Genomic DNA, 22,629 nt, shown 5'->3' on the forward strand with positions numbered 1-22,629 from the left:
GGGCCGGGAGCGGCGGGGCGGGGCCGGGAGCGGCGGGGCGGGGCCGGGAGCGGCGGGGCAGGCCCGGAAGCGGCGGGGCAGTACCGGAAGCGGCGGGGCGGGCCCGGAAGCGGCGCGGCGGGCCCGGAAGCGGCGGGGCAGGCCCGGAAGCGGCGGGGCAGTACCGGGAGCGGCGCGGTGGGCCCGGAAGCGGTGCCGCATCCCCTCGCCGCGGCTGGCCGGGCCGCCATGGGCTGGGTGCGGGCCGCCGGGCAGCGGCTCCGGCAGCGGGCGCGGGTGGCCGAGGTGGTGCGGGACACCTGCCGGCAGTACCCGCTCCTCTGCTGCCTCCTGCTAGGGCTGGGCGCCGCTACGCTCCTCCTCAACCGGTAACCGAGCCCGGCGCGGCAGGGGGGATGGGGCGGGCCCGGTGTAGCGCGGGTAGCTCGTCGTGCAGTAACGCTGCCTTCGTGTTCAAAGGTATCTTCACGTTTTAATGATCTTCTGGTCCTTCGTGGCTGGCGTCTTCACCTTCTACTGCTCGCTGGAGCCGGATTCCCTCTTGCCCAGTTTCCTCTTCGCGGTGAAATACAAGCCCAAGGTAAGGGCTGCGTCTGCCACCCTTCCTTGTGCCGCCTTTGCCTCGGGTACGGACCGCTGCCGGGTAGCGACTCCTGCGCCGCTCTGAGCCAACGCACATCACAGAATCACAGAATCAGCCAGGCTGGCAGAGATCTCCAAGCTCAGCCAGCCCAACCTAGCACCCAGCCCTGCCCAACCAACCAGACCATGGCACTAAGTGCCCCAGCCAGGCTTGGCTTCAACACCTCCAGGCACAGCCACTCCACCACCTCCCTGGGCAGCCCATTCCAATGCCAATCACTCTCTCTGCCAACAACTTCCTCCTCACATCCAGCCTAGACCTGCCCTGGCACAGCTTGAGGCTGTGTCCCCTTGTTCTGTTGCTGGCTGCCTGGCAGCAGAGCCCAACCCCACCTGGCTGCAGCCTCCCTGCAGGCAGCTGCAGGCAGCAAGTCGCAGTCTGAAGAAAGAAAAAAAAGATTGCATTGCTTTTGTAGAGGAAAAGAACTTTCTGTGATTTGAAGTGGCTTAGTGTGCAAATCCTTAGGGCTAAAAATGTTAGGATTGCAGTAGTTCAGGGTTATAAGTAAGGCAAGGTTTGGGGAGAAAAGAACTGTTGTGTTGCTAGGCTGATAGGGCTGGGTGCTAGGTTGGGCTGGATGAGCTTGGAGGTCCCTCCCAACCTGCTTGATTCTATGATTCCATGGTTCTATGACAGGGGATGAGCAAGTCTGCCTCTCTCCTCGACTTTGTTTTAGTGGAACTGATTGTTCCCTTTGGTTCAGTGGTTTCTTACCCCATGCTCTGTGATCTTCTTGTCCTGCTTCACGACAGGGACAACTGAAGTGAAGCAGGAAACAAATGAAGACCGAGCAGGTGGTCAGGCACTGGCACAGGCTACCCAGGGAGGTGGTGGAGTCACCATCCCTGGAGGTGTTTAAGAGGAGAGTGGATGTGGTGCTTGAGGCTATGGTCTGGTGCTGAAGGATGCTGGGGTGAAGGTTGGGCTGTCTGATCCTGGTGCTCCTTTCCAACCATAGTGATTCAGATGTTGTGCTGAGGGACTTGGTTTAGTCAAGGACTTGTCAGTGTGAAACTAAGGATTGGACTCAAGGAGCTTGAAGGTCTTTTCCAATCTAACAAACTCTGTGATCCTGTGATTCTGAGCAACTTCAGACTTTATGCTGTTCAGTGCTCTACAGTTGTGCTCTCTAAAATGGAATTAATTCATCAGCATGTTCAGAGAGTGTTGTGGGTTGAAATTACCCCTGAGAACAAACCACCAGACTAACTCAGAGGGTTTGGAAGCAGAAGGAAGCTGTGTTCATTTATAGAGCTTTATTTATAATGCTGTACTTATTTATAAGTTCTATTTGTTTATCAAGGTCTTATTGTGGCCTTTCAGTATCTCAAGGGGGCCTACGAGGAAGCTGGGGAAGGATATTTTAGGCTGTCAGGTAATGATAGGGCTGAGGGGAATGGAGCAAAGCTGGAAATGGGTAGATTCAGACTGGATGTTGGGAAGAAGTTCTTCACTTCTGGAACTATGGAACAGGTTGCCCAGGGAGGTGGTGGAAGCCTCATCCCTGGAGGTGATTAAGGTAAGGCTGTATGAGGCTGTGGCCAGGCTGATCTAGTGTGAGATGTCCCTGGGCATGGCAGGGGGGTTGGAACTGGCTGCTCCTAGTGGTCCCTTCCAACTCTGAGTGATTCTATGATTTACAAGCAGAAGTGTTGACTCCAAACCATAGAGTCACAGAATTAACCAGGTTGGAAGAGCCCTCCAGGATCATCCAGTCCAACCTATCACTTAACACCTAATTAACTAAACCATGGCACTGACTCATCCAGCCTCTTCTTAAACACCTCTAGGGATGGTGACTCCACCACAGCGTTAACCAGGTTGGAAAAGACCTTTGAGACCATCAAGTCCAACCTAACACCTTCTAATCAACTAAACCATGGCCCCAAATGCCTCACCCAGTCCCGGTTTAAGCACCTCCAGGGGTGGTGACTCCACCACCTCCCCAGGCAGCCCATTCCCCAGAGTGTAAACTCATCCAAATCTCTTCTCTCAGCAAGTAGAACTGCCGGAGCTGTTTCCCCACGGTCACAGCTGTGCTGTATGTGACAAGGTCAAGTGCAAGAGGCACAGGTAAACATGTGGCACTGGTAAGGTTGTTATTGGTTGTGTTTTGCACACAGCAGCAGGAAACCTTCCATTAAAAACTTACATCATCTTTTCCACGCTCTCCTGCAGGCCTACTTTGCTTCTGGAGAACTATCAGCCGTGGCTGGATCTGAAAGTGCCTTCCAAGGTTGATGCATCACTTTCAGAGGTAATTTGCTGCTTCCTTTCTTCAGTACCTTGAAATTCAGTAAGTTTTCATTACAGATCTCTTGGGCCTAATACTTCTGGTTCAGTAGATAGTTCAGATGTGCTTGCCATGAATGCTGACATGCTCCTTTAGGGCTCTAATGAAAAGCAGTGGGAGCAGAAAGGTGAGGTGGCCTTGTTAACATAGATGTGATTGTTCCTGTAGTAGTCTGCTTAAAGCACAGAGGGAACATCTGTGTAAACTGTCAAGTGTATAAGGAGGCAGAGCTGCAAGTGAACATCTCCAGTTCTCAAAAAGTTGAAGGTTTCAGCCTACTTAGGTAGTTGGAGATTTGAAGCTGAAGAGGTGATTTGGACTGGATGATCTTGGGAGTCTCTTCCAACCTAGTGGATGCTATGAAGATGAAAATGCAATGATAGTGAAGGTCATTAGGCAAAGCTGCAACAAAATCTCTTTGGAATAAACCCCAAAAATAGTGGACTTACTCAAAATATCACAGAATCACAGAGTGCCAGGGGCTGGAAGGGACCCCCAAAGCTCAGCCACTCCAACCCCCCTGCCAGAGCAGCAGCACCCAGAGCAGAGCACACAGGAACACATCCAGGCAGCTCTTGGATATCTCCAGAGAGGGAGACTCCACAGTCCCCCTGGGCAGCCTCTGCCAGGCTTCTGTCACCCTCACAGGGAAAACATTTCCCTCATGCTTCCATGGAACTTCCTCTGCCTCAGCTCCCACCCAGTGCCCCTTGTGCTGGCACTGGCATCACCCAGCAGAGCCTGGCTCCAGCCTCCTGCCACTCATCTGCACATCACTATAAGCATCCATGAGGTCCCCCCTCAGGCTCCTCCTCTGCCAGCAGCACAGCCCCAGCTCCCTCAGGCTCTCCTCCTAAGGAAGATCTCCCACTCCATCATCCTTTTGGCTCTGTGCTGGACTCTGAGGCAATTCCCTGACATCCTTCTTGAAGTGAGGGTCCCAGAACTGGACACAATATTCTAGATGCATCCTCAGCAGGGCAGAGCAGAGGGGCAGGAGAACCTTTCTCTACTCCCAGCCCTTCTAACCCAACCAGGACCCCATTGGCCTTCTTGGCCACCAGGGCACATTGCTGTCCCATGAAGAACTTGCTGTCCACCAGCACTCCCAGATCCTTCTGCACAGGGCTGCTCTCCAGCAGATCACCTCCCAACCTGTACTGGTGCAGTTTATTGTTCCTCCTCAGGTGCAGGACTCTGCACTTATCCTTGCTGACCCTCATTAGGTTCCCCTTTGCCCACCTCTCCAGTCTTCCTTCAGGTGTTTCAGGCAAACCTTCATTTTCATACCATCAACCCCAAGCAGCACTACAGGCTTGGAGCAGAAAGGGTTGCAATGGACAAGCAGCTGAATAGGAGTGTGCCCAGGTGGCCAAGGAAGCCAATGGCATCCTGGCTGGGATTAGAAATGCTGTGGCCAGCAGCAGCAGGGAGGGGATTGTGCCCTTGGACTCTGCTCTGGTGAGGCCACACCTGGAGTGCTGTGTTCAGTTTTGGTCACCTCAATGCAAGAGAGCTGTGGAGGTGCTGGAGCCAGTGCAGAGGAGGGCAAGGAAGCTGTGAAGGGCCTGGAGAGTAAATCTGCTGAGGAGAGACTGAGGAGCTGGACTGGTTAGTGTGAAACAGAGGAGGCTGAGGGCTGTCTACAACTATTTTATGGAGAGGCTGCTGCTGGGCTCTGCTCACAGGGAATTGGAGACAGAACAAGGGGCAGTGGCCTCAGGCTGAGCCTGGGGAGGTTTAGATTGGACATTAGGAACAAGTTTTTCCTTAAGAAAGTGGTCAGGGACTGGAATGAGCTGCCCAGGGAGTCACCAGCCCTGGCTGTGTTTAAGGGTGGTTTGGATGTGCTTGGGGCTATGGTTGAAGGTGAATCTTGTAGAGCAGGGTTCTGGGTTGGACTTGGTGCTCCTGAGGGGCTGTGCCAGCCTGCATGGTGCTGTGATTCTGTGATCAGCAGACTTGCTGGGCAGACTCTCTTTGGCTATCTGAATGGGGACTGATGTGACAAATGAGGTAAGCACTGTTGGAGGAATTCCATTTTCCACAGCCTTCAGTATCCACAGCACCACACTTAGTGTTGGCAGCTGCTGGCAGCTGCTTCCAGCTGGTGCCTGGAGAAGCCTTCACCATGTCCTGTTTGCACAAAGCACTGAGTAGTATGCAGCAAGGTTCATCTGACAGTAGGGTCACAGTGCACACCTTTGGGTGTGTGAACTCCTTTGAGTTTGGAGTGGTTTTCAACTGTTCTGAGAAGGGTTGTTGGTGAAACTTGCCTGTTTGGTAATGTGGTTGTCTTTGTTCTGCACAGGTGCTTGAGTTGGTGCTGGAGAACTTTATTTACCCCTGGTACAGGTATGAGCTTTACCTGGGAAGTGCTGGGTTTGAGAATACAACTTTCTGTTTGGTTAGTAAGTCCTTGTAACTCACAGGATGTTAGGGGTTGGAAGGGACCCAAAGAGATCAACAAGTCCAACTCCTGTCAGAGCAGGAGCACACAATCTAGCCCAGGGCACACAGGAGCACATCCAGACAGGCCTGGAAAGGCTCCAGAGAAGGAGACTCCACAGCCTCTCTGGGCAGCCTGTGCCAGGGCTCTGGGACCCTTACTAGTAAAGAATTTCCCCCTCGTGTTGAGCTGGAACCTCCTGTGCTGCAGCTTCCATCCACTGCTGCTTGTCCTATCCCAGGGAGCAGTGAGCAGAGCCTGTCCCCCCCTCCTGACCCCCAGCCCTCAGACACTTATAAACATTGATTCAATCCCCTCTCAGTCTTCTCTCCTCCAGACTAAGCAGCCCCAGGTCCCTCAGCCTCTCCTCATCAGGCACTGCTCCAGTCCCCTCATCATCCTCCTAGCCCTCCACTGGACCCTCTCCAGCAGATCCCTGTCCCTCTGAATCTGGGGAGCCCAAAACTGAAGGCAGTATTCCAGATGAGGTCTCAGCAGGGCAGAGTAGAGGGGGAGCAGAACCTGCCTTGCTCTGCTGGACACACTGCTCCTGATACACCCCAGGCTTCCATTGGCCTTCTTGGCCAGCAGGGCACATTGCTGTGCCATGGGTAACTTGTTAGCCACCAGCACCCCCAGGTCCCTCTGCACAGGGCTGCTCTCCAGCTGTCACCTCCCAGCCTGTACAGGTGCAGTTTATTCTTCCTCTCCAGATGCAGGACTCTGCACTTGTCCTTGTTGAGCTTCACCTGGTTCCTCTGTGCCAAACTCTCCAGTTGAGAGACTTTTAACTTATTAATTAAAAGTGATACTTTCAAGTGCTGCTGTTTCATTGTCTCTTGGCACAGCAGAACAGACATTTTAATAACAGAGGCATGAGAGAGATGATTCTGAAATGTGTATTTCATGGAGTCATGCAATGATCTGGGTTGTAAGTGACCTCCAAAGCTCATCCAGTCCAACCCCCTCTGCACTCATCAGGGACAGCCTCAGCTACAGCAGGTTGCCCACAGCCCTCTCCAGCCTCACCTTCAATATCTCCAGGCATGGGCACACAACCACCTCCCTGGGCAACCTGTTGCAGTGTTCCAGCAGCCTCCTGGTGCAGAACCTGTTCCTAACATCCAGTCTCAATCTGCTCTGCTCTAGTTTGCAGCCATTGCCCTGGTCCTGTCCCTGCAGCCCTTTGCAAACAGTCTCTCTGCAGCCTTCTTGCAGCCCCTTCAGGCACTGGCAGGCTGCTGTTAGCTCTGCCCAGAGCCTCCTCTTCTGCAGGCTGCACACCCCCAGCTCCCTTCCCTCCTTTCCCTCCCTTCCCTCCCTTCCCCCTTCCTCCCTTCCCTTCTTTTCTGCTTTCTTTTTTTTCTTTTCTTTTTTTTTTTTTTGATGTTGTTTGGTTTTGTTTTCTCTTTTTGTTTTTTTTCTTGTGTTGTGACTTTGTGGAACCCAAAATTTTCTGGGCAGACTCCTTTGCCTGCCTGAGTTTTGTTGTGTCTGATGCCTGCATGCCTTGCATCTGTCTCTGTGTGATGCTCTGCAGTATCAAGCTTCACTGCTGCTGCAGACAGCAGAGGGAGCTTCAGTACCACGTATTAGGAAGGAACAAATGGGAAGACTCAAAAGGTTTTGATTCTCAGATAGAGAAAACTAAAGCTCTTTGCTGAAGTACCAAATGTAAGGGAACCATTTTCTGTGGTTCATAACTTGAAGCTGGTGGAAGAATTCTTCAGTGTCTTTATTTCTTTGGACTAACATTGGAATGGGGTGCCCAGGGAGGTGGTGGAGGTGCCATCCCTGGAGGTGTTCAGGAAAAGCCTGGCTGGGGCACTTAGTGCCATGGTCTGGTTGACTGGCTAGGACTGGGGGATGAGTTGGACTGGCTGAGCTTGGAGGTCTCTTCCAGCCTGGCTGATTCTATGAAATTCTATTCTAAGGAAAGTTGGAGTGCACATCTAACCAGGATGCTTGGGTTCCACGTATTGCTTGCTCCCCAGACACTGCACATTTGGATATAGATCACACAGTGGGGCTAGCAGTCTGCAGGTACAGTTGGAACTGCAAAATACAGAATCATAGAATGGGTTAGGTTGGACCTCAAAGCTCAGCCAGTTCCAACCCCCTGCCATAGGCAGGGACACCTCCCGCTAGAACAGGTCGCTCAAGGCTTGATCCAGCAGAGACTTGAGGTCCCTTCCAACCTTGCCAGTTGTGAGGCTGAGACTCAGTAACTGTTTGCAGTGAACAGATTGAGCCTTTTTCTTTCAGCAGGTCTCTTGTGTTGCACTGAGAGTTGCCTTTTAAAGTTTCCCCTCAAATTCTGTCAACGTGCAGGCAGCTGTAAAAATGTTTCCAAGGACATGAATTTGGATCCTCCACTGTGCCCCTGGAGATTGGAGATTTTACAGGTTCTTGATGTTTTGGGGATGGGGATTTGGGTTTTAGCAGTCATCACTCTGCTGGTGATTAAAAGAACCTATCTGCAAACCTGTGGCACCTTGGGAAAGGATTTGACCTAAAGTCATATCCAAGTAGAATTAGCTAAGGTTATGATTGTCTAAGTGTCAATCAAAGAACTGCTGCTTGGTCCAGGCTGCTTTGTGCTATCTTGGTGCCTGTCACGTAGCAGTAAGAGAGCTGCACAGTTTGTTTCCTGTCCCCTTGGCTTGCTTTCACAGTGTGGGTAAAGTCATATCCAAGTCACACCCAAAGTCATATCCAAGTAGAATTAGCCAAGGTTATGATTGTCCAAGTGTCAAACAAAGAACAACTTCTTGGTCCAGATTACTTTCTGTTACCTTGGTGCTTGTCACATAGCAGTAAGAGAGCTGTACAGTTTGCTTCCTGTCCCCCAGGCTTGCTTTCACAGTGTGGGTAAAGTCATATCTAAAAGTCATATCCAAGTCACATCCAAAGTCATATCCAAGTAGGATTAGCCAAGATCATGATTGTCCAAGTGTCAATCAAAGAGAACAACTTCTTGGTCCAGGTTGCTTTGTGCTATCTCGGTGCCTGTCACGTAGCAGTAAGAGAGCTGCACAGTTTGTTTCCTGTCCCCTTGGCTTGCTTTCACAGTGTGGGTAAAGTCATATCCAAGTCACATCCAAAGTCATATCCAAGTAGGATTAGCCAAGGTTATGATTGTCCAAGTGTCAATCAAAGGACAGCTTCTTGCTCCAGATTGCTCTGTGCTGTCTTGGCGCCTGTCACGTAGTAGTAAGAGAGCTGCACAGTTTGTTTCACAGGATCACAGGATGTTAGGGGTTGGAAGGAACCTCTGGAGGTCTTCAAATCCAACCTCCCTGCCAGAGCAGGACCACATAATCTAGTGCAGGTCACACATTTCCTGTCCCTTTGGCTTGCTTTCACAGTGTGGGTATTTGCTAACCACCCTGTTTGCAGAATATCAGCTGCTGAGCTTGAAACAAACCTTCCCCTACAGTCTTCCTATCTGCATGTGATTAACTGCTGGAGGATGGCTGCATTCCCTCTGCCAGCAATTAGCTGCATGCTTTGACCATCAGGTCACCACTATCTCTACCTGGCAATTTATCTTCAGGGTGTGCTTGAGTGTTTTATAACCCAGGCTGACACTGCTTGGAAAAAAATCAGATGCTGAACACAATGAAATGGCCTCCTGGGAGGACAGGCTGAGAGAGTTGGGGCTCTGCAGCCTGGAGAAGAGAAGGCTTCCAGGAGACCTTGGAGTGGCCTTGCAGGATCTGAAGGGAGCTGCAGGAGGGCTGGGGACATTGGCAAGGTCTTGTAATGGCAGGATGAGGAGGAATGGGTTTAAAGTGTCAGAGGGGAGATTGAAAGTGGCTGTTAGGGAGAAGTTGTTTGCAGTGAGGATGGTGAGACACTGGCACAGGTTGGCCAGGGAGGTGTTCAAGAGCAGGTTGGATGAGTCCTTGAGCAGCCTGTTCTAGTGGGAGGTGTCCCTGCCTATAGTGGGGGATTGGAATTGGATGAGCTTTGAGGTCCCTTCCAACCTATTCTATGATTCTATGATCTTCATGGCCGTCCTTTGGACCCACTCTCAACAGTTTCACATCCAGAAGTGGACACAGTACTCCAGGTGGGGTCTCCCAAGAGTGGAGTATAGGGGGAGCTCTTTGGATGCAGCCTAGGATGTGACTGACTGGATCCAAGCATCCCCTTCCTTGAGCAGCTGCCCATGCCTCTTTGGGTGCAGCCTAGGATGTGACTGACTGGATCCAGGCATTCCCTTCCTTGAGCAGCTGCCCATGCCTCTTTGGATGCAGCCTAGGATGTGACTGACTGGATCCAAGCATTCCCTTCCTTGAGCAGCTGCCCATGCCTCTTTGGATGCAGCCTAGGATGTGACTGACTGGATCCAGGCATCCCCTTCCTTGAGCAGCTGCCCATGCCTCTTTGGATGCAGCCTAGGATGTGACTGACTGGATCCAAGTATTCCCTTCCTTGAGCAGCTGCCCATGCCTCTTTGGATGCAGCCTAGGATGTGACTGACTGGATCCAGGCATCCCCTTCCTTGCTCAGGGAGGTTGTGAAGCACAGACTCACAGACTGTGATCAAAGATAATGCAGATAATATTTTAGAGCAGGAATTGGTCTCTAAGTCAGATCCACTGTAACCTTTCTGTTGAGTGCACACACACAGTGGGGATGCTGTGTCTTCCACTCAGACAGAAGACCATTTGCTCTCTGCCCACACTTGGTAACTTTCATTCCTGCTGGTGCCAGCTGAAATGTCACTTCTAAAATGTCACTCCAGCTTTCAGTAGAGCCCAAAGGATTGTGGTTGGATTGATCTAGGTGTCCTTTGTTTTCTTCCATGGCATGCTTGGGAACATGGCAGAAATATCACTGATGATGAGTCCTCAGTGGACGAGCTCAGGGGCATGCTGCGGTTCTTCGCCTCTGTGCTAGTCCGGAGAATTCACAAGGTAAGGAGGCTGTAAGGTGTTGATGTTGGGTTTCCATCTGAAGTTGCTGATGCCCACCTGCAGCAAAATGGGGTGTTAATGGTGGTTGCAAAGTCAGTCTGACAGAGAGTATAGACAGTTTCCATCTAGGCTGCTTCCTTGTGTTCTCTGGTCCCTCCTTCCTGGTTATAAACCTTCTCTGAAGATTCACCATTGGAAAAGGTCAGCAGCAGACTGGATGTGGCATTGAACAACCTGATCTGGTGCAAGATGTCTCTGCCTGAGATGTCTCCTCCCCCTCTACTCTGCCCTGGTGAGACCTGGAATATTGCATCCACTTCTGGGCTCCTCAGTTCAAGAGGGACAGGGATCTACTGGAGAGAGTTGCTGTAGTTTTCTTGGGGACTCTGGAATAACCTGGAGCCCCTCAAACCATGGCAGCAGGGCTACAAGGATGCTGCAGGGACTGGAGCAGTGCCTGAGGAGGAGAGGCTGAGAGCCCTGGGGCTGCTTAAGCTGCAGAGGAGAAGGCTGAGAGGGGATCTGAGCAATGTCTGTCAAGAGCTGAGGGCTGGGGGACAGGAAGGGAGGGACAGGGACAGCCTCTGCTCACTTGTGCCCTGCCATAGGACAACGGCAAGGGATGGAAACTGCAGCACAGGAAGCTCCAGCTCAACATGAGCAAGAACTTCTTGAGTGTAAGGGTCCCAGAGCCCTGGTACAGGCTGCCCAGAGAGGTTGTGCAGTCTCCTTCTGTGGAGCCTTTCCAGCCCAGTCTGGATGTGTTCTTGTGTGCCCTGTGCTGGATTCTCTGCTCCTGCTCTTACAGGAGGGTTGGACTGGAAGCTCTCTGGAGGTCCCTTCCAAGCCCTAACATCTGTGAGCCTGGGAGCTGTAGTCCTTAATGCAATATGCATTCTTAAGGGATAGTGCCAATGCTGCACTTTGGTCAGTTCAGTCAGTTGGAATAATAATGCAAGAATAATGTTGCACTAGTAATAATAACAATTACAGTAACCACAGAATCACAGAATTAATCAGGTTGGAAGAGACCTCCAAGCTCATCCAGTCCAACCTAGCACCCAGCCCTATTCAGTCATCTAGACCATGGCACTAAATGCCTCATCCAGTCTCTTCTAATCCCAGAGGGGTTGTGGAGTCTCCTTCTCTGGAGCCTTTGCAGCCCTGTCTGGCTACCCCTGCTGACTGTGGGGAGAATTGGGCTAAATGGCCTTTGGAGGTCCCTTCCAACCCAAAGCATTCTGTGATTCTGTGAAGCTCTGACTTCCCTGTGTTTAGTCTATAAGCACATAGACCCTTTTGTGGTGAAGTGCTTCCAGCCTGTCCTACAGGAACTGCTTCTAACTTTGTGGCTGTTCTAGGCAGGGAGAGCTGCTAACTCAGTTTCCAGCTTCAGTCAGTGCTCACTCCTCTGTTGGAGCAGCTTCCTTATCTGTGCATCTTTTTGCACTTAGCAGCAGTGATACTTCCAGAGCTACAAGTTGGACACTTACTCTGTCATGACTTGATTTAACAGCCTGATTCCATCCTAGTTGTAAAGCAAATCCAGATGACTTTCTTGTTTACTCTTCACTCAAGCATCTTGCTTTTTGTAGTGAGCATTAGACGTCCCCAAAGTGCAGAGGTGTGAAAGTGGAGGAGATCTTTGAAAGTGGAAACCTAGGACAATGTTTTAGAACTTAATTTGGAGTTAATATGTAGAATCATCATCACAGAACTTTAGAGGTTGGAAGGGGCCTCCAGAGATCATCCAGTCCAAACCCCCTGCCAAGGCAGCACCACCCAGGGTAGGCCACACAGGAATGCAGCCAGGAGGGTCTGGAAAGTCTCCACAGAAGGAGACTCCACAACCTCTCTGGGCAGCCTGCTCCAGGCCTCTGCCACCCTCACTCCAAACAAGTTTCTCCTCCTCTTGAGCTGAAACCTTTCTGTTCCACTTGGCATCCATTGCTCCTTGGCTTCTTGCTGTGCAGCACCCAACAGAGCTTGGCCCCCTCCCCTTGACCCCCACCCCTCAGCTGTTTGCACACATTGCTCAGATCCCCTCTCAGCCTTCTCTGCTCCAGACTCAACAGCCCCAGGGCTCTCAGGCTCTCTGCACAGGGGAGATGCTCAAGTGCCCCACTCATCCTCCTGGCTCCCTGCTGGACTCTCTCCAGCAGGTCCCTGTCTGTCCTGAACTGGCGAGCCCAAAACTGGACACAGCATTGCAGCTGTGGTGTCAGCAGGGCAGAGCAGAGGTGGAGCAGAACCTCCCTGTGCCTGCTGGCCACACTTTTCCTGATACACTTCAGCATAGCATTGCCTCTCTTGGCCACGAGGGCACATTGCTGGCCCAAATTAATCTGGTTTTGATAGTTGTTGTGTGTAATAAACTGTGAACCACCCTGGGTTTATTCTGCAGGTGGATATTCCAACTGTTGTAACTAAGAAGATGCTCAAGGCAGCAATGAAACACATCGAAGTGATAGCCAAGGCCAGGCAGAAAGGTAATAGGAAGACAAAATGCTGCCAGTTTCAAAGGGCAAGTGGAAATGTTTCTCTTTGCCTGTTTGTTATGTGCTAAGTATTTGGATCCTCCCTGACTTCTCTTTTTGCATTGTTCCTAAATGAGGAGAAGGTCAATAAATGGGAGGCTGAAAAGGAAGTCAGGAGAAACAGGAAGCAGAGGCAGACTTTGGGCAGTGTTGTGGAAGAATCAGGATGCTGAATGAGAGAACATTCTGGGAGCCATGCAGGCTGCAGTTGTTGGGTGAAGGGATTCCTGATTCAGTCTGAGCTTCAAGTTTTCTGAAGCCAAGCTTCAAAGTCTGCTGGAGCTTGAGGGTCGTGTGCTCTTGGCAGCTGTGTGTCTGCTGCAGGTTGAACTTGTTAGCTGGAATGAGCAGCCCTTGATTGCACAGGGAGACAAAGCTGAGCCAGCTCCTGGCACCACCTGTTTAATTGCAGTGAAAAACGCAGAGTTCTTGCAGCAAGCTGCTCTCGAGGAGTACGGAGCAGAGCTCCACGTGGCCTTGAGAAGCCGAAGGGATGAGCTGCACTACCTGAGGAAGCTCACCGAGCTGCTCTTCCCCTACATCCTACCCCCGAAGTCCGCCGAGTGCAGGTATGGAAATGATCTGAATTCATTCCTTACAGTATCCTCCTTCTCTCTGGCACAGTGGCTGGGGGCAGGGAAAGAGTAAACGCCTGGGCACAGGGGGTTACACTCGTGGGCTGTGCTGGGGAGGGCAGGTCCCAGTTCGTGGACTGTGCTGGGGGAGGGCAGGTCCCCGTTCATGGGCTGTGCCTGGGAGGGCAGGTCCCAGTTCGTGGACTGTGCTGGGGGCCACAGATCCGCACTCGAGGGCTGTGCTGGGGGCCACAGATCCGCACTCGAGGGCTGTGCTGGGGGCCACAGATCCGCACTCGAGGGCTGTGCTGGGGGCCACAGATCCACACTCGAGGGCTGTGCTGGGGGCCACAGATCCGCACTCGAGGGCTGTGCTGGGGGCCACAGATCCACACTCGAGGGCTGTGCTGGGGGCCACAGATCAGCACTCGAGGGCTGTGCTGGGGGCCACAGATCCACACTCGAGGGCTGTGCTGGGGGCCACAGATCCGCACTCGAGGAAAACTGCAATGGTTTGTTTTGTTTTTCCAGGTCCCTGGCTCTTCTGATAAGAGAGATTCTATCTGGTTCTGTTTTCCTTCCCTCCATGGATTTCTTAGCTGATCCTGTAAGGCTTTTTCACCCAGGGATAACCTGAGTGTATTCAGTGTTGCTTTTATTCTGTCAAGTGTGATGTGGTAAAGCAAATGATTAAGCTGCTTGCACATTTTGGTCTGGGGGAAAGAAAATGAAATCTTGTGGCAGTTTTTTTCTTAATTTCATTATTATAATTAATTATCCTAATAATAATTTATTATTACAACTGGCTAACATTGTATTTTAGTATTATTATAACTGATTACTGTTACTATTATTATACCAACAGTATTATCATCACCTTTATATGCTATTTTTAGTGTTATAATGGCACTATTAGCATTTCTTAGTATTGCATTATTATTACCATTCTTCATTATAGCATATTAGCATTGTTATTATTATCATATTATAGTATTGTATTAGTATTGCATGATGTTTGCATTATCATTATCATCATTGTATTATGATTATTATAGTATTATTAGTATTGCATTACATTATTATTATAATCATCATTATCATCATCATTGCATTGTTATTATGGTATTATTAGTATTGCATTTCATTGTTATCATCATTATCATCATCATTGCATTGTTATAGTATTATTAGAATTACATTACATTATTATCATTATCATAATCACTGCATTGTTGTTATAGTATTATTAGTATTGCATTACATTATTATTATTATCATCATCATTGCATTGTTATGGTATTATTAGAATTACATTATTATCATTACCATAATCACTGCATTGTTATTATAGTATTATTAGTATTGCATTACATTATTATTATCATCATAATTGCATTGTTATTATGGTATTATTGGTATTGCATTTCATTGTTATCATCATTATCATCATTGCATTGTTATTATAGTATTATTAGAATTACATTATTATCATTATCATAATTACTGCATTGTTATTATAGTATTATTAGTATTTCATTACATTACTATTATCGTTATCATTGCATTGTTATGGTATTATTAGAATTACATTATTATCATTACCATAATCACTGTATTGTTATTATAGTATAATTAGTATTGCATACATTATTATTATCATAATCATTGCATTGTTGTCATTATAGTATCACATTATTAGTATTGCATGACATTATTACTATCATCATCATTACCATTGCATTATTGTTATTATAGTACTATTAGTATTGCACTGCATTATTATCAGCATTATCATTATCACCATCATTATCATTGCATTATTGTTATTATAGTACTATTAATATTGCACTGCATTATTATTATCATCGTTGTTATTATAGTATCATATTATTAGTATTGCATTACATTATTATTATTGTTATCCTTATTATTGCAATTATAGTACAATATTATTAGTATTTAATTACATTATTATCATCATTGCATTATCATCATCATTGCCTTATAGTAGTGTATTATTAGTATAGATTATTATTATTATTGCATTGTTAATGCATATTGCTGCATATTATCATTTTAAATCATCATTATTAGTATAGATTATTGTCATTATTAGTGCATATTATTGTCTATTATTGTCATTATTATTGTAGTATTTGTATATTGATATTTTTATTATTATCATAATTACAGTATTATTATAGCATTATATTATTAGTATTGCATTACATTATTATTGTCATTATCATAATCATTGCATTATTATTATAGCAGTATATGAACAGTATAGCATTTTATTATGTCATCATTGTCATTATTATCATAATTGCATTATTATATTACTGTATTTTATTATTACTATAGATGATGATGATGATGGTGATTATCATTATTCTTGCATTATTATTCCAACTGACTGAACTGACTAAAGTGCAGCATTGGCACTATCCCTTAAGAATGCATATTGCATTAAGGACTACAGCTCCCAGGCTCACAGATGTTAAGGGTTGGAAGGGACCTCCAGAGAGCTTGGTGATGCTGAGGGGCTTTGCCAACCTGCATGGTGCTGTGGTTCTCTGACTAGTTGAAGGTCAGTTCTCAAAGGTGTGTTGCCAGGCTTTGGTTTTCATAAGTGTTAATGTCCTCACAGGTTTAAATCATAGCTCTGCAATCATTTCCATCTGATTTGTTGAGCTCCTTTAGGATTAATTTTGTGCCCTGTTTTCCTTCAGGACACAGTCAACCATTTGCTGCTGATCTTCATTGATGATAGTCCTGTGAGTACTGGCAAAGTTAAACCACAGTTTGTTCACCCACCACAGAAGCTTTCTTACCTACTCCTCTCTCATCATTTCTTGTGCAGCCTGAGAAAGCAACTGAACCTACTTCTTCACTGGTTCCATTCCTTCAGAAGTTTGCAGAGCCAAGGAATAAGAAACCATCTGTAAGCAAAGGCAACATTTATTTCTTTCCCTGGTTTGACTTAGTTTTTCACCTCACCTGCTGCTTCTTGTTTGGTTTTTGAGGGTTTTGTTTTGTGCAACTCTTTGCATTATGTGCATGCTGAATCAAAGTTTGAAGCTTGGCTGACTTGCTTTTTTGCCTGCTCAGGTGCTGAAACTGGAGCTAAAAGAGATCAGAGATCAGCAAGACCTTTTGTTTCGATTCATGAACTTCTTGAAGCAGGAAGGGGCAGTCCATGTGCTGCAGTTCTGCCTGACTGTAGGTAAGATTGCTGAGCTGTGTTTAATGATCTTCCAGACCTTGAACTGTGTGCATGTTGAAGTGAATGGTCAGGCTCAGCACTAGGCAGTATTTGTTAGGCAAGAAATTACCTTTCAGGATTTGTGTTCACTTCAGTATGTCCTCCTCACTTTGGAGTGCAGCACTAATGTTGGTGTGGGCTGTAGGGCTTAAATATTACTTCTCTTTCATAGAATCACAGAATGTTAGGGGCTGGAAGGGACCTGGAAAGCTCATCCAGTCCAACCTCCCTACCACAGCAGCATCACCTAGAGCAGATCACACAGGAACACATCCAGGCAGCTCTGGAATATCTCCAGAGAGGGAGACTTCAACCCCTCTGAGCAGCCTCTTCCAGTGCTCTATCAACCTCACAGGGTAAAAGTTCTTCCTCAGGTTCACATGGAACCTCCTCTGCCTCAACTCCCACCCAGTGCCCCTTGTGCTGGCACTGGACATCACCCAGCAGAGCCTGGCTCCAGCCTCCTGCCACTCACCTGCACATATTTATAAACATTGATGAGGTCCTCCTCTGCCAGCAGCACAGCCCCAGCTCCCCCAGGCTCTCCTCATAAGGAAGATGTTCACCTTTTTGTGGCTCTGTGCTGGACTCTCTCAAGCAGCTCCCTGTCCTCCTTGAGCTGGGGGGCCCAGACCTGGACACAGCACTCCTGATGTGGCCTCACCAGGGCAGAGTAGAGGGGCAGTCCTACTACCCACAGCCCTTCTAATACACCTCAGATGGGCATTGCCCCTCCTGGCCACCAGAGCACATTGCTGGCTCATGCTCACCCTCCCACCCACCAGGACCCCCAGGTCCTTTTCCTCTTCACTGCTCTCCAGCAGCTCAGTCCCCATCCTATCCTGATCCCTGGGGTTGTTCTTTCCCAGGTGCACAACTACACTTGCCCCCTTTGAACTTCATTCCATTTCTCCCTGCCCACCCCTCCAACCTGTCCAAGCCTCTCTGAATGGCAGCACAGCCTCCTGGTGTGGCAGCCACTCCACCCAGTTTGATGTCACCAGCAAACTTGCTGACAGTGTCCTCTGTGCCATCAGCCAGGTCAGTGATGAATATATTGAATACTGCTGGTCCCACTTCTGACCCCTGTGGGACCTCACTAGTCACAGACCTCCAAGTGGCCTCCATCCCATTGCCCACAACTCTGTTTATTGGTAGAAGTTGTACAGTTCAAAATAGACTATTCCTGTAAGGAAAAAGTTGTGCCCACTGCAACAAGGTGCAGTTGCTTTTATTGAGCATGTGCTTACTGAGTGTTTCTGAGATGAGCTCTTCATCTGGTGGAACTTCTCACCTGCTTTTAGCTCTAAACCACTGCTTCCTGTAGAGAACACAAATGTGGAACACTGGAGCAGATTGCCCAGGGAGGTAGTTGAGGCTGCTTCCTTGGGGATATTCAAGTCAGGCTTGACAAAGCTCTGGGCAACCTGATGTGATGGAAGATGTGCCTGCTTACTGCAGGGTGCTTGGACTAGATGACCTTTGGAAGCCCCTCCCAACCCAAACCATTCCATGGTTCTCTAATAGGAATGTTCAGGTACTGAAATGAGCTGCCCAGGGAGGTGGTGGAGTCACCAACCTTGGATGTGTTTAAAGGTCATTTGGATGTGGTGCTTAGGGATATGGATTAAGCTGAACCTTGTAGAGTAGGGTTCTAGGTTGGATTTAGTGATCCTGAGGAGCTTTGCCAACCTGGATGGCTCTGTGTGTTTAGATGTGATGCTTAGGGAGATGATTTAAGGTGCACCTTGTAGAGTAGGGTTCTAAGTTAGACTTGGTGGTCCTGAAGGGCTTTGCCATCCTGGTTGGTTCTGTGTGTTTAGATGTGATGCTGAGGGAGATGATTTAAGGTGCACCTTGTAGAGTAGGGTTCTAAGTTAGACTTGGTGGTCCTGAAGGGCTTTGCCATCCTGGATGTTTCTGTGATTCTGTTATAAATGAGTATTTGCTGGAGAAGGAGTTGATGTCAGAGGTTACTTCAAGATGCTGCCTGCCAAGCTGAGCCACCAACTGCATTTTCTTTTGCTTCTCAGAGGAATTCAACGACAGAATCCTGCAACCAGAGCTGTCAGATACTGAGAAGATGTCTCTTCATGAGGAAGTGCAGAAAATATACAAAACTTACTGTTTGGATGAAAGCATTGACAAAATCAGATTTGAGCCTTTCATTGTGGAAGAGATTCAAAGAAGTAAGTTTTGCTTGGAGAGGAATAATTTTGGCTTGGAATTTAGATGACATTCTGCAATCAAGACTTCAGATGGCTTCATGTTTAGATGAATTCACCTAAATGTGAACTCCTCTAAAGTCTTTTGATTTGCTTTTGGTTTTGCATCTAAAGTCAGGGTTTGCTTTTCTCTCAGCTGTAAAAGTTGGCTCTGCCCTTGTTACTCTGTTTAAGCCTTGTTTTGTCAGTTTATTTCTATTTGCCAAACTTACAGTAACTGACAAACCAAGAGAAACCTAAAGAGGTTCAGCAAGGTAAGTGCAGAGTCCTGCACCTGGGGAGGGACAAGAAACTGCACCAGAACAGGTTAGGATGTGGTCTGCTGGAGAACAGCTCTGTGGAGAAGGACTTGCTGGTGGACAGCAAGTTCTGTATGGGACAGCAATGTGCTCTGGTGGCCGAGAAGGCCAGTGGGGGGGTCCTGAGTGTGTCCAGCAGATCCAGGGAGGTTCTTCTCCCCTCTACCCTGCCCAAGTGAGGCCCCACCTGTTGCATCTAGTTCTGGGCTTCCCAGTTCAGGAGGGACAGGGATCTGCTGGATAGGGTCCAGTGCAGGGCTACAAGGATGCTGCAGGGACTGGAGCAGTGCCTGAGGAGGAGAGGCTGAGAGCCCTGGGGCTGCTTAGGCTGCAGAGGAGAAGGCTGAGAGGGGATCTGAGCAATGTCTGTCAAGAGCTGAGGGCTGGGGGGCAGGAAGGGAGGGACAGGGACAGCCTCTGCTCACTTGTGCCCTGATACAGGACAAGGGCAAGGGATGGAAACTGCAGCACAGGAAGCTCCAGCTCAACATGAGCAAGAACTTCTTGAGTGTAAGGGTCCCAGAGCCCTGGCACAGGCTGCCCAGAGAGGCTGTGGAGTCTCCTTCTGTGGAGCCTTTCCAGCCCTGTCTGGATGTGTTCCTGTGCAACCTGAGCTGCATTCTCTGCTCCTGCTCTGGCAGAGGGGTTGGACTGGAAGATCTGCAGAGGTCCTTCCAAGCCCTAACAATCTGTGATCTGTGATCCTGTCAGCTGCTGGCATGGATCATTTTGGGCAAGATATCAAGAGATAGAACCTGTGCAGGTAGCTTCTGCAAAGCAGACAATTTTCAGTAGAAATATCTTTGAGAAGTGCTTGTTTCCTGTGCAGGTAGGTCAGAAAAAGCCCAAACTTTCTATGCCAGTCTGTAGTTTGAGGAAGAGGAGGCTGAGGGCAGACTTCATTGTTGTCTACAGCTACCTGAAGGGACATTGTGCAGAGGCTGCTGCTGGGCTCTGCTCACAGGGAAGTGGAGACAGAACAAGGGGGAATGGCCTCAAGCTGAGCCTGGGAAGGTTTAGAGTGGACATTAGGAAAAAGCTTTTCCTGGAGAGAGTGGTCAGGGCCTGGAATGAGCTGCCCAGGGAGGTGGTGGAGTCACCCAGCCTGGCTGTGTTTCAGGGTGGTCTGGATGTGATGCTTGGGCTGCTTTAAGGTTAATCTTGTAGAGTAGGGTTCTAGGTTGGACTGGGTGATGCTGAAGAGCTTCGCCAGCCTGCTTGTTGCTGTGATTCTGAGATCTATCTCTATCACTTGTTTTCTAGTTGCTGAAGGTCCCTACTTGGAAGTTGTGAAGCTTCAGACCATGAGGTGCCTGTTTGAAGCTTATGAGCATGTGCTGTCTCTGCTGGAGAACGTTTTCACTCCCATGTTCTATCACAGTGATGAGGTAAGTGTGAAAGCTTGGAAGAATGCTCTTAAAACCAGCTTATATATATGTTCTTTTCTTTAAGGATGCTCTATTTGCAGCAGTCATCTGCAGATGGAGCTGAGAAAGCAGCTCTTTTGTCCTCAGTGTAGTTAGCCTGCCAGAGCTGGTACCAAGCTCAGGGAGAAAATTCAATACAACTTCAACAGAATTCAAACAACCAAACAAATAAACAATCAAAAACCAAAACCTCAGGCCCCAAATAGAACTCAAAACAGAGCTCCAAAGCCCCAAAGAGAACTAAAACCTCCCACCTTTTGAGTTTGTTTTGGTGGGGTTTGTGTTAACTTGGGGTTTGGTTTGGGTTTTTCTTTGTTTTCAGTTGGTTGAGGTTTTTTTTGTTTGTTTGGTGTTTTTTTCCTTATTTTTCCTTTTATTTCCTTTTTTTTCTTGATTTTCACTTTTTTAATCTCTTGTAGTACTTCAGACACCTTCTGAGAGGAGCAGAGTCACCAACACGCAACTCAAAGCTGAACAGGTAGGTCAGGTAGAACTTGGGAGCATTTTTCTTTCTCTTTTAATTTGAAGCATCAAAATATTATACCTGGTAAAATCTTGACTAAGTTTTTAGTCTCTCTCTCTCTGCCCTTCTCTGTCTCTCTCTCCCCTTCTCCTCCATTAGAAGTGGTGACTTTAAAACACACTTCTGTCAAAGGTGGCTGCAGGGTTTCACCCAGACCTTCATATCTATTTCTTGATATCTTGCCCAAAATTATCCATGCCAGCAGCTGACAGGATCACAGATTGTTAGGGCTTGGAAGGGACCTCCAGAGAGCTTCCAGTCCAACCCTCCTGTAAGAGCAGGAGCAGAGAATCCAGCACAGGAACACATCCAGACAGGGCTGGAAAGGCTCCACAGAAGGAGACTCCACAGCCTCTCTGGGCAGCCTGTGCCAGGGCTCTGGGACCCTTACACTCAAGAAGTTCTTGCTCATGTTGAGCTGGAACTTCCTGTGCTGCAGTTTCCATCCCTTGCCCCTTGTCCTATGGCAGGGCACAAGTGAGCAGAGGCTGTCTCTGTCCCTCCCTTCCTGCCCCCCAGCCCCCAGCTCTTGATAGACATTGCTCAGATCCCCTCTCAGCCTTCTCCTCTGCAGCCTAAGCAGCCCCAGGGCTCTCAGCCTCTCCTCCTCAGGCAGTGCTCCAGTCCCTTACCTGCATATACTTGTTAAATGTAGCTAAAGCACACAAAACTTCAGGTCCCCTTCTCAGTGCTTTGCTTTATAAAACACAAAGGGTGAAATTGCAGACAGTCCCTACTTGGAGTTTTGGAAACACATCTCTGGCTGCAAGAGAAGCACATTTTCTTTGGCAGCTGTTTCAGCAGGGTTCTCCTGGAGGGCAAACAACATCCACAGCATCTCTGGAAACGTGTCTGGTTTACATTTCAGAGCAGTCTGAGTGCCTTGAGTAGATCTGCTGCTTTCTGACAGGAGATGCTCAAGCGATGCTGCAGTGATTGTTTCCATGAAGCAGGGATCCTTGCTGAGGTCCTGTCTGCAAGCAGTTTGCCCCTTGCTTTGGATCTGGTACAGGCAGTTACTGCCAAGAAAGGGGGAAAAAGAATGACAAAAAGATTGACTTTCACAATCATCCCAGATGTCATCCATGTGCAGTTGCCTTCTCTTGCCTCCTCTTTCTGTTCTAGCTTTAGTTCCAGTTGAGAGAGATTAGAAGTGAAGAAATGAGTTTTGTTTTCCATATCTTTGATGCTTTGTGTGTGTGCTGCATAGACACTGCTGCTTAAAAAGTCAGATCAAGCTGTAGGTATCAGTGGAAAACACATGTGGGGAATGTGGTGAATGGTTTCACTTACTGGAAGACAAGAAAATCAAAGGGCACTCTAGAAGATGCAAGTGGGGGAGAAGTGACTGTCAATGTGTAACTCCTGCTTTGAATCACTCCTTTGAGATGTGCAGAATCATATCCTAGCTTTTCTTTGTGTACAGCTGGGGCAAATAATGTTCTATTGAAACTGACAAGGTAGTAGA

The 22,629-nt window shown here is 48.3% G+C and overlaps 1 protein-coding gene across 4 annotated transcripts in view; it reads left to right on the forward strand.

The window, feature by feature from the left end:
• Positions 1-203: 203 nt before the first annotated feature.
• The window catches only part of SNX14 (sorting nexin 14), a 42,535-nt gene continuing 20,109 nt past the window's right edge, over positions 204-22,629 (forward strand). For 3 of the 4 annotated variants that reach the window (XM_064169365.1, XM_064169366.1, XM_064169369.1), the window contains exons 1-15: positions 204-368; positions 460-580; positions 2,640-2,716; positions 2,822-2,900; positions 5,248-5,291; positions 10,223-10,310; positions 12,715-12,799; positions 13,260-13,416; positions 13,954-14,029; positions 16,155-16,199; positions 16,286-16,366; positions 16,534-16,648; positions 18,721-18,876; positions 20,475-20,599; positions 21,058-21,116. In XM_064169365.1, the coding sequence (XP_064025435.1) occupies positions 229-368; positions 460-580; positions 2,640-2,716; positions 2,822-2,900; positions 5,248-5,291; positions 10,223-10,310; positions 12,715-12,799; positions 13,260-13,416; positions 13,954-14,029; positions 16,155-16,199; positions 16,286-16,366; positions 16,534-16,648; positions 18,721-18,876; positions 20,475-20,599; positions 21,058-21,116 (1,448 nt within the window). In that variant the 5' untranslated portion in view covers positions 204-228. The remainder of the gene's footprint in view (positions 369-459; positions 581-2,639; positions 2,717-2,821; positions 2,901-5,247; positions 5,292-10,222; positions 10,311-12,714; positions 12,800-13,259; positions 13,417-13,953; positions 14,030-16,154; positions 16,200-16,285; positions 16,367-16,533; positions 16,649-18,720; positions 18,877-20,474; positions 20,600-21,057; positions 21,117-22,629) is intronic. The other variant, XM_064169367.1, reaches the window with a different exon arrangement.

This window comes from Pogoniulus pusillus, chromosome 31 (genome assembly GCF_015220805.1).
Source record: "Pogoniulus pusillus isolate bPogPus1 chromosome 31, bPogPus1.pri, whole genome shotgun sequence".
Lineage (NCBI taxonomy): Eukaryota > Metazoa > Chordata > Aves > Piciformes > Lybiidae > Pogoniulus > Pogoniulus pusillus.